Raw genomic sequence first — 14,192 nt, 5'->3', positions numbered from 1 at the left:
TTGTCGCCATAGTGACACAAGTATAGCAAGTATAGACTGTATATATAAATAGACATAGCTGACCCACTAGCCACCGCATTCCAAATAGGTAGTGAGCATGGCTTGTTTCTGGCTCCATCAACTCTGGCTCCAATTCACTTTCAATTGAAACACTGTGTCCCCTCTCTCTGTACCTGCTGCTACCAGGCTCGTCATTTTGGTCTTAAAATGTTAGCATTAGCCTGCTCTACATGATCCTGGTATTTTTATTTTGCAAATTTGTTCTAAAATCAAGATATAAACATTGATAACAGCCAATTGAGGCACCTTCTTTCACCAAGGTCGCTCCTGGATTTTCTCTTTGGTTGCTGTGATACTCACAGTTGGAAGTCCAAATATGTAACTGGGCTCCAAATTCACCCCTATAACATTTGACCCACTATGGGTGACAGTACCTTAGTCCACTTCTTCATACAATCTCTGCTTTTACTGTATATTTCCACACCGCATCAGTAGTGCCTTTATTCTCTTTTTGGGGGCTACTATAAAACATATAGAACTGCATTGTGCCAGATTTGGGTGATATGGAACTTGAATAATTCAGTGGGCCATTTCCAAGACCGTCTTTTGCACTGAAACAGGCCATTGTTTGACGGGGAAGTAGAAGAAAGACCCACTTTATACTGGGTCTAATGAGATATAGATGAAAATCAAGCTATAGCACGACAGGAAGACGCCAATTGCATTAATGAGAAAACTTGGAAAAAAAGAATAAAGAAAGTATAGAATCTATCATCTGATTGAAGTAGTCTGTCTTCCTACTTCTGAGAGGATCTGCGAGCTGCGACAAAGAGCTATCACACAAGGATTTCCTGAAGATAATGAACATGAATGAGCGATGTTTTGACAAAATTTGGCAGGAGTAAAAAAAAGCTCAATCTCCCAAATACAAGCTTTTGGACAATTATATGGTAGTAAAGGAATGCGGGCATAGATGGTATCTCCACAGTGACAAAGTGAGCCGGTATTGGAGGTTGTAATGAAGCTTGATGGAGGACTGGAGCAGAGATTAGTTTGACTGCTGAGAACAAGATTGGAGCTGCACCTCTACCTGCGTCTGAGTCATTACACTGACTGTGATAAAACTATGACCAGAACATTCTTTAGCTTTAGCCTGACCTGGACCGACTTGACCTAACATTTGAAATATATTATGAGTTTGATAGTTACAGTTTTATAAGAAGCAGAAGCTGATTGTTGAACGATAGAAAGCCAGTTTTTCCTATTGATTACACTGTGCTTTGCCATGAAATATCCAAAAAGTTAATTCTTAAGTTCAAACCTCATCATGGGGGTTTAATGTTAATTTTTGGATATTAACCCTACACAATAGCAAAAAAAACCCCTTTTCTATTCACTCTGTTGATCACCAGTCTATGGACCTCTTCTTCAACTATGTTTAAATGTGCCCCCCCTTTTGGTTGAATTATCATATTACACTGGCTATTACCGTCATTTCCAGTTCAAATACTTATTATATGTGAATCTTGATATTTGAGCTTAGAAAGTTGAGCCTTTATTCACACTGGAAATATTGTATATAGTAATTCTCCAAGTCAGTCTCTGATGGACCATTACAGTTAATTATTAATCTGTGGTGTGCACCATTTCAGGTTTCTAGCCCATTACATGAGCACGTTTGAAATCTCTGTGACTGAAGTGTGTGAGAAAGCATTGGACACTGAATGATTGTGCTGTTATCAGCAAATTATGTCTGCTGCAGCTTCATTTTGGAGCTGTAATTCACCACACAGGTGGCTAGCAACCAAGAGCATTTTTACTCAGTAGTGCTTTGCTTGAGAGCCTGACTGTGAACTGTATACAACACTAGTATATTCTGTTCCCTCTAAATATGTGCTATGTTTTACAGTGAATGTAAAGGTGCATTATGTCATTTTTCTCAAGGTCTGCCACCTGCTTGTCTCCATGGAGATGTTATTGCCTTGCCTAGAATGACCCACAGTATGGCATTAAACATATATATGGTAAATGCTCATGTTTTTATATAGTGCTTTTTCTACCTTCAAGGCACTCAGAGAGCTTTACATCAAGGAAGCACTCACCCATTCACACACACATTCATACACCAGTGTGCGCCAACATTAGGGGTGAGGCGGTTAGGTGTCCTGCCCAAAGACACAGCGACAGCATTCGTCTGTGGGAGCTGGAATTGCACCGCCAACCTGTAAGTAAGTGATATTTATGTACCAATGATATTTATGCCGAGAGTGGGATTTGAACCACCAACCCTCTGATCAGTGGGCAAACATACTATACCTACTTAGATGCTGTCACTCCATTTATCAACAATGAGACAGTGAAGTGACATCGCAATTCCAAGTTACAGGTCAGATCTGTGGAGAGGGGACCCTGCTTGCAGTAAAAACACATTTGTCAATGACTTTTTGAGTACTAGAAACAACTGTAATTTAAAGAATGCAAGATAGATATGTTTAATGTCATACTGTGGAACATTCCAGGCAAAGCAATAACACCGCTTTGGCCAGAGCATAAAAGTTCCACAGTGCACCTTTAGTACACTATTGAGGGGATCTATTGAAAATGAGGCCAGAGAGATTATGCAGATGGTTCTTTTAAATGTCACCGCAGCACTCCTGCGACCTTGCTTAAGTGTGCAGAATTCTTACCTGGACTTGATCTGGAGCTGGCCTTAATCACACCAGAAAATCACATCCCTGCTTCTCCACAGAGGATTGAGAGGAACACATCAGACTGTAGGTGGTCGGTTCTAATAGTGAATTCATAAGATGGGCTGGTGGGGTGCAAATTGCGTTCACAAGTGACCTATATTTTCACTCCTTTACCTTTTAATGTATTCTGTATGTTAGGCAGAGGGGGAGTAACCAAAAAGTACCAAGTAGTGCTTCAAGATATGTAGAAGTAGGAGTAAAAAGTAAACTACTTTGGAAAAACTACTAGTAAAGTAACGGACTTACTTAATAAATTTGGAAGGTAAAAACTTTAAATGTCCTATATAACACAAAATGGACTCTTGTGAGCTTTAAACCATGTTAAAATGTTGTTACGTCCTCAAAAACATACCCGGAGTTGTGTTTTGTTTCATGCTTAAGTAATCCTGGTTTATTAGTCTGTCTACAGCTCCAAAGCTCAAAATGGTCTGTATAGGAGTAAAAGTATGCACTCCAGAGAAGCAAAATGTCTTCAAAATCCCAGTTTAATATTGAGTCACCTATATTGATGCCTTCTTCTGTCCTTATCCTGAATGACAGGATACAAAGCAAATGTGACAAGTGACTAATACGTTTGCAAAGGTCAGAAAACAGCACAACAGTTTGTTTGACTTAAGGGCTCATCTGCACTTTAGAAAGAACAACGTCAGGATGGATTCACTTTCTCAAAGCGCCTTAAATACCTTTTATACTTAGGCCTGCATTTTGAATCACACATTTAAAACATGACATTTCAAGTGATATTTCCAAAAGAAAGTGCAATATTATGTGTAATGTGTGATGTCAGCTTTGACTTTTTTCAGTGTAATAAGCACAACAGCACACTATCTAGCTCACTGTGCCTTAAACCTAATGCTAACATAAAAGCATAAACTATGAAATAAACAACCTATTTAAATTTGTTAAAGCCAACACTACCCAGTTGTCTTTATATGTAGTTTTTATAATGGCTTACACTTGTAATGCGCTTTTTCAGAGCCTCAAAACGCTACACTATAGTCATTATTCATTCATTTCCACACTTGGTAATGGTAAGCTACCATTGTAGCCACAGCTGCCCTGGGGCAGACTGACAGAAGCGAGGCTGCCAATCTACGCCATCGGCCCCTCTGACCACCACCTGTAATTCACGCACACACCACTTTCATACTAGGCAATGTGGATAAGGACACAACAACAGAACTTGGGAGCAGGACTCGATCCTCCGACCTTCGGGTTGGGGGACCAACACTCTAACCACTGAGCCACTATATGTAGTTTTTATATGGTGTTTTAATATTTATTATCATTATGTGTTTAATATTTGCTCCACAAACTTGTCATATCTGATATCTTATAGTCCTTTCAAATGGCAACAATCTCATTTTTGGAGTTTAATAATGGCACCGATTTTTGAAGCTGTTGTAAAAAAATATATATATTTGTGCTGACAGGGAAGGCATTGAACTTTGTGTCAGATTTGCTTCAGGTGGATAGTCCCAGTAATTACAAAGATATTAACCATAAATCAGGTCAACACCTCTGCAATCTGACAAAGCCAATTCTACCATAGAAAACTGACCTGTCCTCCAGCTCCATTTTAAACTATTCTTGGATTTCTGCAACATTCTGAGAACTCTTTTCCATGCAAAAGATATAATATTTAGTTTTAAATTGTCAATCACTACGGAAATGCCACTAATGTTTCATCATTCTGGAATTCTCCCCTGGATTCTACAATGTTATGATTCTATAGTCAGTGTCCTCCTAAGCCAGTGTGAATTGTGCCGCAAACCACAAAATACTAAAGAATATCCCAAAGTGAGTGGGCTATAGCTGTATGAGAGGATTAATGAGGGATAGTCGGGCTTTGATAATGCTGATGTATTGAGCTTGTGTGTGCTCCCTTAAAGCCCTTTGTTTAGACCTTATTGCACGTCACCATCTGTTATGATCCGGTTGCCAGATTGCCATGAGCACCACATCAATCCCCCCTTTGGGCTTTGGATCTGCAGAAGTCAAACGCAGCTCCTCCTTGCTCCACTGAAGACCAGAGACAATGTCACTCTCTGTGTTTACATGTACACCAGGAAAACGGGATAACTGGCTTAGTCCAATTTAAACTGAATTTCAGAAATATATATAATCCAAAAATTAAGGAGTTTGAATATCCCACATCCCAATAACACATCTGGATAATTCAGTGTGTTCTCAGATGCCCGCTCCATGTAACAGCACAGTCCGATCATGCTAGGAGAAGCCTGAGACAGACTAGGAGAGGGATTCAACTGCACTGGGTAGGAAGGAAAAGGAGGAAAATCATTAATGTGTTTGTTTATTCGCTGGTTTTAAATCAGCAGCGATTATAAACTGCATGTGGGCGAGGTGGGGTAGAGCGGTCAGATCCCCACAAATAAATGCTGTTGTTGGGTCCTTGGGCAAGGCACTTAACCCACCTCGCCCTCAGTGTCTACGTACACTGGTGTATGAATGTGTGTGTGAATGGGTGAGTGGTTCCTTGATGTAAAGCGTTTTGAGTGACTTGAAGGTGGAAAAGCGCAATATAAAAATGTGACCATGTTTGGTCATTTTTGTACGTTTTAGAGCTGATGCTAAATTACTCGATGCCCCTGAACACATCATAGACCCCCCTTTTCGTACCTATTCGGGAGTGGTCTGTGAGGTTTTGGTTGTTCAGCTCGCTCTGACTTGTCTGTGCATGTAAACGTAGTGATTGAAGATTAGTAGTGACTGCTGTGTCACCCAGAGGGACCCTCCCTGTCATATTGGACCTTCTTCACTCCTTACTGAAGCGGCGACCTGTCCTTGCCTCGGTACTTCTCCCAAACAGACGTCACACATGGAGATGAGGAGCTCCCATAAGCGGCCTGCCCTGACACTCAAATGTGCACTCTGCTTTGATGTAGCTGTAGTTGCTTTGTAGCAGCTAGTGATTTGACTCCCACACAAGCACATGGCAGTGTACTCTCTGAACTCTTTACCTGAGCTACTATTAGGGGTGGGCTTTATGGCAAAAAAATATATTCCAGATCTTCATGTAACAGAGCAGTTCAATCATACTAGGAGCAGGCTAGGAGAGGCATTCAACTGCACTTGGTAAGAAGTAGCCAGGTAAATATTATTCATGTGTTTGTTTCTTCACTTGTTTCAGATCAACAGCGATGATAAACCACAACCTCTCCACTGTGGACTGGCTCATGTTGTTTAATTGTTTTGATCTGCTGTGTTAAAATGAAAGTAAAACCTGCGTTAATGTGTGCAGACAGCAAATAATGGAGTTCCTAGCATGTATGAAAATTAGTGAGATTTCTTTTTAAATTTTATCATGATTCATGTAAACTTAGTCTCTTTGTATTGCCTAGTGGAGATTACTAAAGATGTCTGGTTCTTCTGAAAGTTCTTACTTCACTGTGACTGACTAAATCCAAATGTCACTCACTCAGAGCATTGCTGAGGCTGACCAATAGGAAGAGTAGGTGACTGAAGTGACTTTGTTTGAGCATAGAGCTACATTCAAGAAAAAAATTGTGAGTCACGATTTCACTGATTTTACAGAGAAAGAATATCATCACAGGGTTGAGCTCACATTTAGATTTTTTATTAGCATATTGTCCAAGCCTAATTTCTTATGTGCTAGCGATGCATGATTTTGGTAAAAAAGAGGCCAACTTTTTTAAACTTTGTAATTGTGAAGGAAGAGATTGCAGACCAGGTAGAGAGTTGAAAGAAATGTATCTGATCAGATGAATGAAGTTACAGACAGCAGACACATTTGTTGTGTTGGGAGTTTTCCAGTACTTAAAGCCCCAGAAAGGTACAGGAAGGCAGGTCTTATAAGGACTTAACTCATTTTACATACTGTCTGTACAAGGTCACAAAGGGATGTGTAGTTAGCTGTTCACAGAGAGGTAAAATACGTCACTAACAGATGCTTGCAGTCACTAAAACGATGTATTACAAGACCTCTTGTCAACTTGAAAAGGAATATCAGTATCATGTGACCCAAGCAGCTGGTTGTAGTGAAGACATCTTAAAACAGGTATCGCATTCTTACAGAGAAACAAGTTCACCTCAATGTTTAAGACACAAAGTATTCAACACAAGGTTCAAGAGTAAAGTAAAAATCATGCTTTCAAATTTTTTTTTACAGTTTTGTGAGTTGGGTGGTCCCGTTTTCATTTATTTTTTTATACTATTGTTTCATTGAGGACTTGTATGAGGACTTATTTTTTGTGTTGTATTTTATATTTTAACTTTGCCGCACTGTTTTTGTTTATAAAATGTACTATATAAAGTTAATTGGACTGAAAAGGTATTGCAATTATGATTACATTTGCTTAAAAAAGTAGTATTCTGTTCAAACATTCAAACTCTAGGAGCATAAACACTTTAGAGAAGACTGAAATATGAACTAATAAACTAGCACAAGAATGCATTTCAGAACATGTTTGTAGAGGTTATCAGGTCAGTTTTTCTGTTAAAATCAAGACATTTTGTCATTGCAGAGGACATTCTATTATCTAAGTAATTACAGCCTTTGCTGTTTGATAATAGGTTCTGTCCACAGCAGCACACTAACTAGCTCACTGTGTCTCAACACTAACAGACACTAAAATCAAAAAACAAATTAAAGGAAAAAAGACTACCCAATTATTTTTATATGTAGAATACTTCAGTTTCTGGTGTTGACACAAACATGTCTCTTTCTAAACACAAACGTGTCCTCCAGTGACGTTTTAATTTTATTTGTGTCATTTTAACCTGTTGTCCTGCTTAACCTTCCAGTCCACTGTCTTATCTTTAAATATTTATTCATTGTAGCGTGAATCGGCAAAAACCTCATAGAGATAAAAATTTTACAGGAAGTGGTGTCGCAAACAGTGAACTTGCCGGGCACTATTGTCCACAGAACTGCACCAACTCCTATCACGATTTCAATTCAGCAGTGATTAATTGTTCAGCCCTGCTATGTGTAGATATCTCTTTGTGATTCTCCTCCATGTGCCTCATTACATTCACTGCGCGGGCTCCCTCCCTCACCTCTGCTTGTCCCTCTGGCTGACTCCGTGTCCTTGTCCCTCTCTCGCAGGAAGGGCCAGTCTGCACGGAAAGTCCTCCCTGCGGATAGAGAGTGTGCGCTCAGACGACCAGGGCTGGTACGAGTGTAAGGTGCTCATGTTGGAGCAGCAGTACGACACTTTCCACAACGGCAGCTGGGTGCATCTCACGGTCAACGGTAAGACTCTACATAAGCAAGTAAGTACAATAATCGGCCTATAGGACTGTCACGGTAACACATTTTGAAGCAGGATGTATCGCTACAGAGATAAACTGCGATAATAGTGAAAATCTGAATAATCCCAGTACACATATGCTTAAATATACAGAATCATTAAAAGACATAAGCAGCAACAGATAAATAACAGCCTCTACAACACTATTTATGTCAGGATTTGAACTGCCAACCTTCAGATCAGTGGACAAGCGCTCTACCAAATGAGCTACTGTCGCCCGCTTCATTGAGAAGAAATTATACACTTGATAAATATTGAGCCCCAGAATATATTGATTGATACAGTAATTATCATGACAGGCCTATCGACTTCTACATCTACACCAGTGTTTCTCAAACTTCCCTAATCAAGTACCAAGATAATATTTGGCTTTCAGAGCACCACCAGATCTAAACCCAGACTGTATGAGGCCTGAATCTGGGGCTAAAATGAGACTTAAACATGTCTAACAAAAGACTAAATCATAGATAAAATAGTTTTACATAATACTTAGTCCAAAGGTGGACAAAAACATTCAAAGATGTATCTCTCCCACGTACTACCGTTGAAACACTGTTTGAAAGTTTGATTGTAACATGGCCATTCTGAACTCTTGTCATGCCTGTTTCTCTGATTGGTTACTACATCTGTCAATCATTTGTCCATCAAAGTTCAGTCCCACCCTCCTAGTGGTCACAGTCTATTAGTTGTGTTTGATCAGAGCCACTCTCCTCTGTGACTTCTCTGCGTGTAGTGTTCCAGACTCAGACCTCTGCTGCTGCCTCTGTCTCTGCTTTAGGCCTGGTTTAGAATGAAGAGTCTTGACATGAAACAGTGTAGTACAGGACACAGTGAACCGCTCTGCTGCTCCTGCAAACCTCCATCATGTCTCTCATTTCTCCATATAAAGCAGGGGTGGCCAACCTTTTTTTTAAGTCCTTCATATCAAAACACAGACTTCACTCTGACAGTTTTACTATTTAACTTGGTATTACCTGTGGTATTTTTATTGCACTATGAATATGTGATGTTTCCAGTTATCTACAGGCCATTTAATGACTGCAAAGAAATCCCATTTTATTCACTTTAGACTTGAGTCATTTCTCTGAGTGAAAAAAGTGTCTGGACCAGGGGACCAGGGATCAGGGGACCAAGGGACCAGGGAACTAGGGCTTGTCCATGATTGCTATGAGGTCCACATAAAGAGACACCAGCAGAGCTCACATAGTGCCTATGGTGCAATGTAATGAAGTAAAAGTAGTAAAGTACTGTACTTAAGTAAAAAAATAATAATACATATACAAAAAATATATACAATATATAAAAAATTATACATATATATAATAATAATAATAATAATAATAATAATAATAATAATAATAATAATAATAATAATAATTTATTTTATTTTTTTTGTTAAAAAACTTTGAGAGAGCAGGTATCTGTTGTCTACTACATTTTTGAACTGGATCGAAAAAGTAAAAGCATTTGTTATTATTGTTTGAGACCTGCTGACAAGCCTGGGGGTTTATTTTTAACATGTTTGTAGTTTGAGCAAACAAAAATATTCAAATAACAACAGCTAGGAAAACACGATTCATTCAGTTGGTTCTGTTGAACAAAATTCAGCACAAATTTTTATCAAATCACTACATTTTAAGCCATTTATAAGACCTCGAAATCTGCGTGAAATACTTGACTACTACTTGATTTTTACTGTTTAAGTACATTTTTAAACAGGTACTTTAATATTTTTACTTAAGTAGATTTTTTCATGTGATATGTTTGCTTTTACTTGAGTATTTTTAAGTAACAAAATTGAGTACTTCTTTCACTACTGCACAGCACAGAGTGTGTGTGGTCTGGCTCATGGACCAGAGCTGTACATATAATATGCGGCTGAAGTCAACTATAGAGTCATGTACATGAATAATACAGGCTGTTGATATATTGGCTGCAGAGACCCCTGAGCTTTGTGGCTGCCCTTTGGAAATAGACTTTAAATTACAATTCATACATGTACTCGTGCTGTCTGCTATAAACCCACTCTAGCCAAGAACACTGTCAAAAGGCTATTCACGCATTACCAGCACTATGTATGATCCCAATAGAAGCTCTATATATTCTTCCAGGCCTCTAGGGGACAAAATATTTGTATCTCATACTTGTACAATATGTTGCTTGTCAAATACAGCTAGCCCTGTGATAACACATTTTGAAGTTAGTTATATCGCTGAAGTAAGTATAGACAATAAATGATAATATTGAAACAAAACTGACACAAAAACCAACAGCAGATTTAAACCACAAAGATTTTTCTAAATATATAATATTATTAAAAAACATGAGTTGCAATAAATAAAGAGCAGAATGAAACACTTTAGTAGCGAGTTTGTATCTGTAATTAGTCAAGTCATTCATTCAAATACAGTATCTATGGCTCAAATCTCATCAGATTTCCCAGTTATACAAAGAAAAAGTACACACGATAAAGGGCTACAAAACCTCAGCTTCCATTATTTTGAACAGTGTTAGAGGTCTGTTTGATGAAAAGTAGTTTTGCTCACTATTTAAAGGCTACAGAACTTCTCTGTTGGAGATTTGCCACCTGTCTCCATAGAGATGTTATTGCTTTGCATGGAATGTTCCACAGTATGATATAAATTTCTCTCCATATAATTCTAAATATCAGTGGGACTATCCTGGTTAAATAAAGCATAAATAAAGCACCTGTAATGAATCCATCCATTTTCTTCCACTTATCTGGGGCCAGGTCATGGTGACAGCAGTTTAAGCAGGGACTCGCAGACTTCCCTCACCCCAGACACATCCTCCAGCTCCTCCGGTGGGACCCCAAGCATTTTTAGGCCAGCCGAGAGACATAGTCCCTCCAGTGTGTCCTAGGTCTTCCCTGGACCTCCTCCCCAGTGGGACATGACCACCTCCCCAGTTAAGTGTCCAGGGGCATCCTGAACAGATGTCTGAGGCACCTCAGCTGCTCCTCTTGACATGTAAGAGCAGCAGCTCTACTCTAAGCTCCTCCCGTGCAACAGAGCTTCTTTAAGGTGTATTTAAATAAATATAAAGAAGAAGTCTAATACCATATCATGGAACATTCTAGGCAAAGCACTCATAAGCTCTATGGAGACAAGCCGGAATAGTAACCCCTCAGAGGGTTACATATTGCTGCTTTAAAGACATTGTTACTTATAAACATGTTTAAAAATAGATTGGGTATTTGAGAAATTACATTTATACATGTAACCGTTAATATAGAAAGTATGTAGAAAATTTGCCTCATAGATCTTTGCTGATAAAGTGTTGGAGTTTCATGGAGCCGCCTGGCTAGCTTCGGATTCGCACTTCCCGCTCCATTCACTGTGTATTGGAAATTAGCTGAGTCATGCTAAAATAAATCAATATTTAAATACCAGGCAGCGGACAGAAAGTTACAGATAGATAATCACAAACAGCAGGTCAAGACCTTTACTATGATGTAAAGACTGCACTGGAGGAAGCGTCTGTGTTTATAAAAGTAGGTGTTTGTGTCTTGAAGCTAATGCTATTGCTAACTTAAATTAAAATGAATTAATAATGTTAAAATAGCTCTACGGTCTGAATGATGTTGCACAGAAAAACAATGGACTTGTTATTAGATGTATTTTCATGAAGTTGTTTTGTTCTGTTTTGAGATTTAGGGCCCATATTACACTATTTTCTGATCTATGTTATTATGTTGTTTCCTCATCACAAACAGACCTGGAGTTGTGTTTTATTTCATTCCCCCATGTTTAATACACAAACCTTGCATATTTAGAGTTCTTCTCTCAGACAAAAAACACTATTTCAACCTTGTGATGTTATGTGGTTATACAGGAAGTGCTCCACTGTGTTTTAAAACTCCGTACACCTTCACTAGAATTGTTTGTATAATTTCAGCCCTGGAATTGACTATTGAACTAAAGGTAAAAGGTTGCTGTTAAAGTGAAACAGAGCATTTTGAGCTTTGGAGATGTAGACAGACTAATAATAAAGGATTACAAACACGTGTGAATGAAACAAAATACAACTCCAGGTCTGTATTTGAGGAGATAACAGCATTATAACATGACTTAAAGCTCACAAAAGTCAATTTTGTGTAATATCGGAGCTTTAAATATTGATTTGAGAGATTGATTGTATTTTAGCCAGACTCTGCTAAATCCTCATACAGAATGAATGGCGCAGAAAAGAGCCACTCTGCAGTTTTTGAGAGAACCGGAACTAGCTGGGCAGCTCCGTGAAAAAGGACACTGTACAATACATAATCGACCATATGAGTCAGTATTGTGAGAAAATAGACACATTTTGTTGTTAATATGAGCCAGCCACTCCTCCACACAAACACCATTATGATACACACCTCAGCTTCAGCTTCAGCTTTGGGTTATTCAAATTAATGACTCACTGAGTGGTCTATGAATATCTAGACAAAACCCTCTCCTCATTACCCTCCCATTAATATGACCTGTATATATAAAAGAACACTTAAGGACACACAGCAGCTTGATAATAAGTGCGTCTATTTATAGCCCCCATTTGCAATCCACCTCTCCCTATCATCGTCAAACATCAGCTCTCGTCAGTGATTACTCTGAGCACTTTAGCTGTCAGCGCATTCGAGCAGGAAGCCATGCATACAGATCCCAGTGAGATGCATATAGATTATACTGAGAGAGCTATATCACTTTCAGGCTTTACCTCTGCCAATTTTCACCTCCGATACATCCCCGTGAACTCTTGCCGCCCTCAAATGACTTCTAAACGGGCGCGCGGAATAGGCTAGACCCAGATTATCAGCGAAATTATGTCATCCCCGCACACTGATCGAAGGGGCCATTTGTCATCGCTACGGGTAACGGAGAATGCTCTCTCTCTTTCTCACACGAGCGCTGAGGGGTGAAGGTAAAGTTGTGGGTTTATGTCTCAGAGGGTTACACTTGCGTCGCCCCTCTTAAAATAGACATGGCTTTTTACTGCAGCACAATTCTGCAGTGGCTCCACGTGGGCCTCTCTCTCCCTCTTTCCTCCCCTTTTATTGCATTCTCTTTAACACATTTTTGCTCCCACTAGTATTATTTCAGATGCATTTACTGTTTGGGTGAGATTTGAACCAGTAACGCTCCAGTTGAAGGGTGATTGCTTACCAACACTCATAGTTTGCTACAGAGATACAAGAAAGGAACAGACACAAGGCCTATTTTTTTCATTTGTACCAAAATTACTGCACAATGACATATACACCGATTAAGAAAATAAAATTGAAGAACAAAGTAAGTACGTCACAGTCGGCGTGTACCGGTGTTGGTGAAAACGAGAGATGATCAGCAAAATGGCTTCTTGAAAATAAGCGATTAAAGATTGCTCAAACATGCACGATTCACTTCAAAAACAACTTTAACAAGGTAAATGGGAAGGAAACATCTATAACATGCTTAAAAGCTTTGAAAGGTCTGCTTTAAGTTTAATATTTCTATACAAGTGGAACATTTGGATATTTTTTGTCATGTTAACCTTATGCAAACTCAACCGCCTCTTCATTTGCAGTTAAACAGTTAAACAAAATACCACATTTAGATCAGTTGGAGAATTAGCTTATATGTCACAACACTGACTTAAAGACGACTTTTTAATGTACTTAGTTTTGAATTATACCACCGTTAGATTGTTATTTTACTTTTATTTCAGTGTAAACTTGAGTATTGATCCAAAACACCGTAGCTAATCATAGAAATGGGATAAATGACTTCCTGTTCAGAAGCTGAGCTAATATTTTTGAAAATTGACTGAGTGGGCAGAGATATGTTGTAGGTGAAAACAAAACATGAGCATGATGACAGCTAACACATTTATTTTTATTTAATTATCTTTATTTCCACAGGGAGAGCCCAGTCAGAGCATCAGCCTCTCTTTGTCATGAGCGCACTGTGAAAATACACAACAATACAAACAAAAACAAACAAAACACGTAACTGCATAGGTCCATTTAAAACATTTAAAACAGGAGCAGGTGGGAGTATAAATGTTTATCACCAGATTATTAAAGTGCATTAGTGGCACCAGTCCTTGAAATATATTCCATTTTAGGGAAGCAAAATAATCTAAAGCTTTTTTCCCTATTTCAATTCTA

General features: G+C 38.7%; 1 protein-coding gene across 1 annotated transcript in view; it reads left to right on the top strand.

Annotated features, from left to right (window-relative positions):
• igsf9bb (immunoglobulin superfamily, member 9Bb) overlaps positions 1-14,192 on the top strand; it is a 108,049-nt gene that overhangs the window by 40,436 nt on the left and 53,421 nt on the right. Inside the window, exon 3 of the mRNA XM_055226923.1 lies at positions 7,840-7,986. Within this exon, the coding sequence (XP_055082898.1) occupies positions 7,840-7,986 (147 nt within the window). The remainder of the gene's footprint in view (positions 1-7,839; positions 7,987-14,192) is intronic.

Source organism: Periophthalmus magnuspinnatus, chromosome 14, assembly GCF_009829125.3.
Source record: "Periophthalmus magnuspinnatus isolate fPerMag1 chromosome 14, fPerMag1.2.pri, whole genome shotgun sequence".
Lineage (NCBI taxonomy): Eukaryota > Metazoa > Chordata > Actinopteri > Gobiiformes > Gobiidae > Periophthalmus > Periophthalmus magnuspinnatus.
The sequence above is the reverse complement of the archived record's forward strand: the minus strand, read 5'-3'. Positions and strand labels throughout refer to the sequence as shown.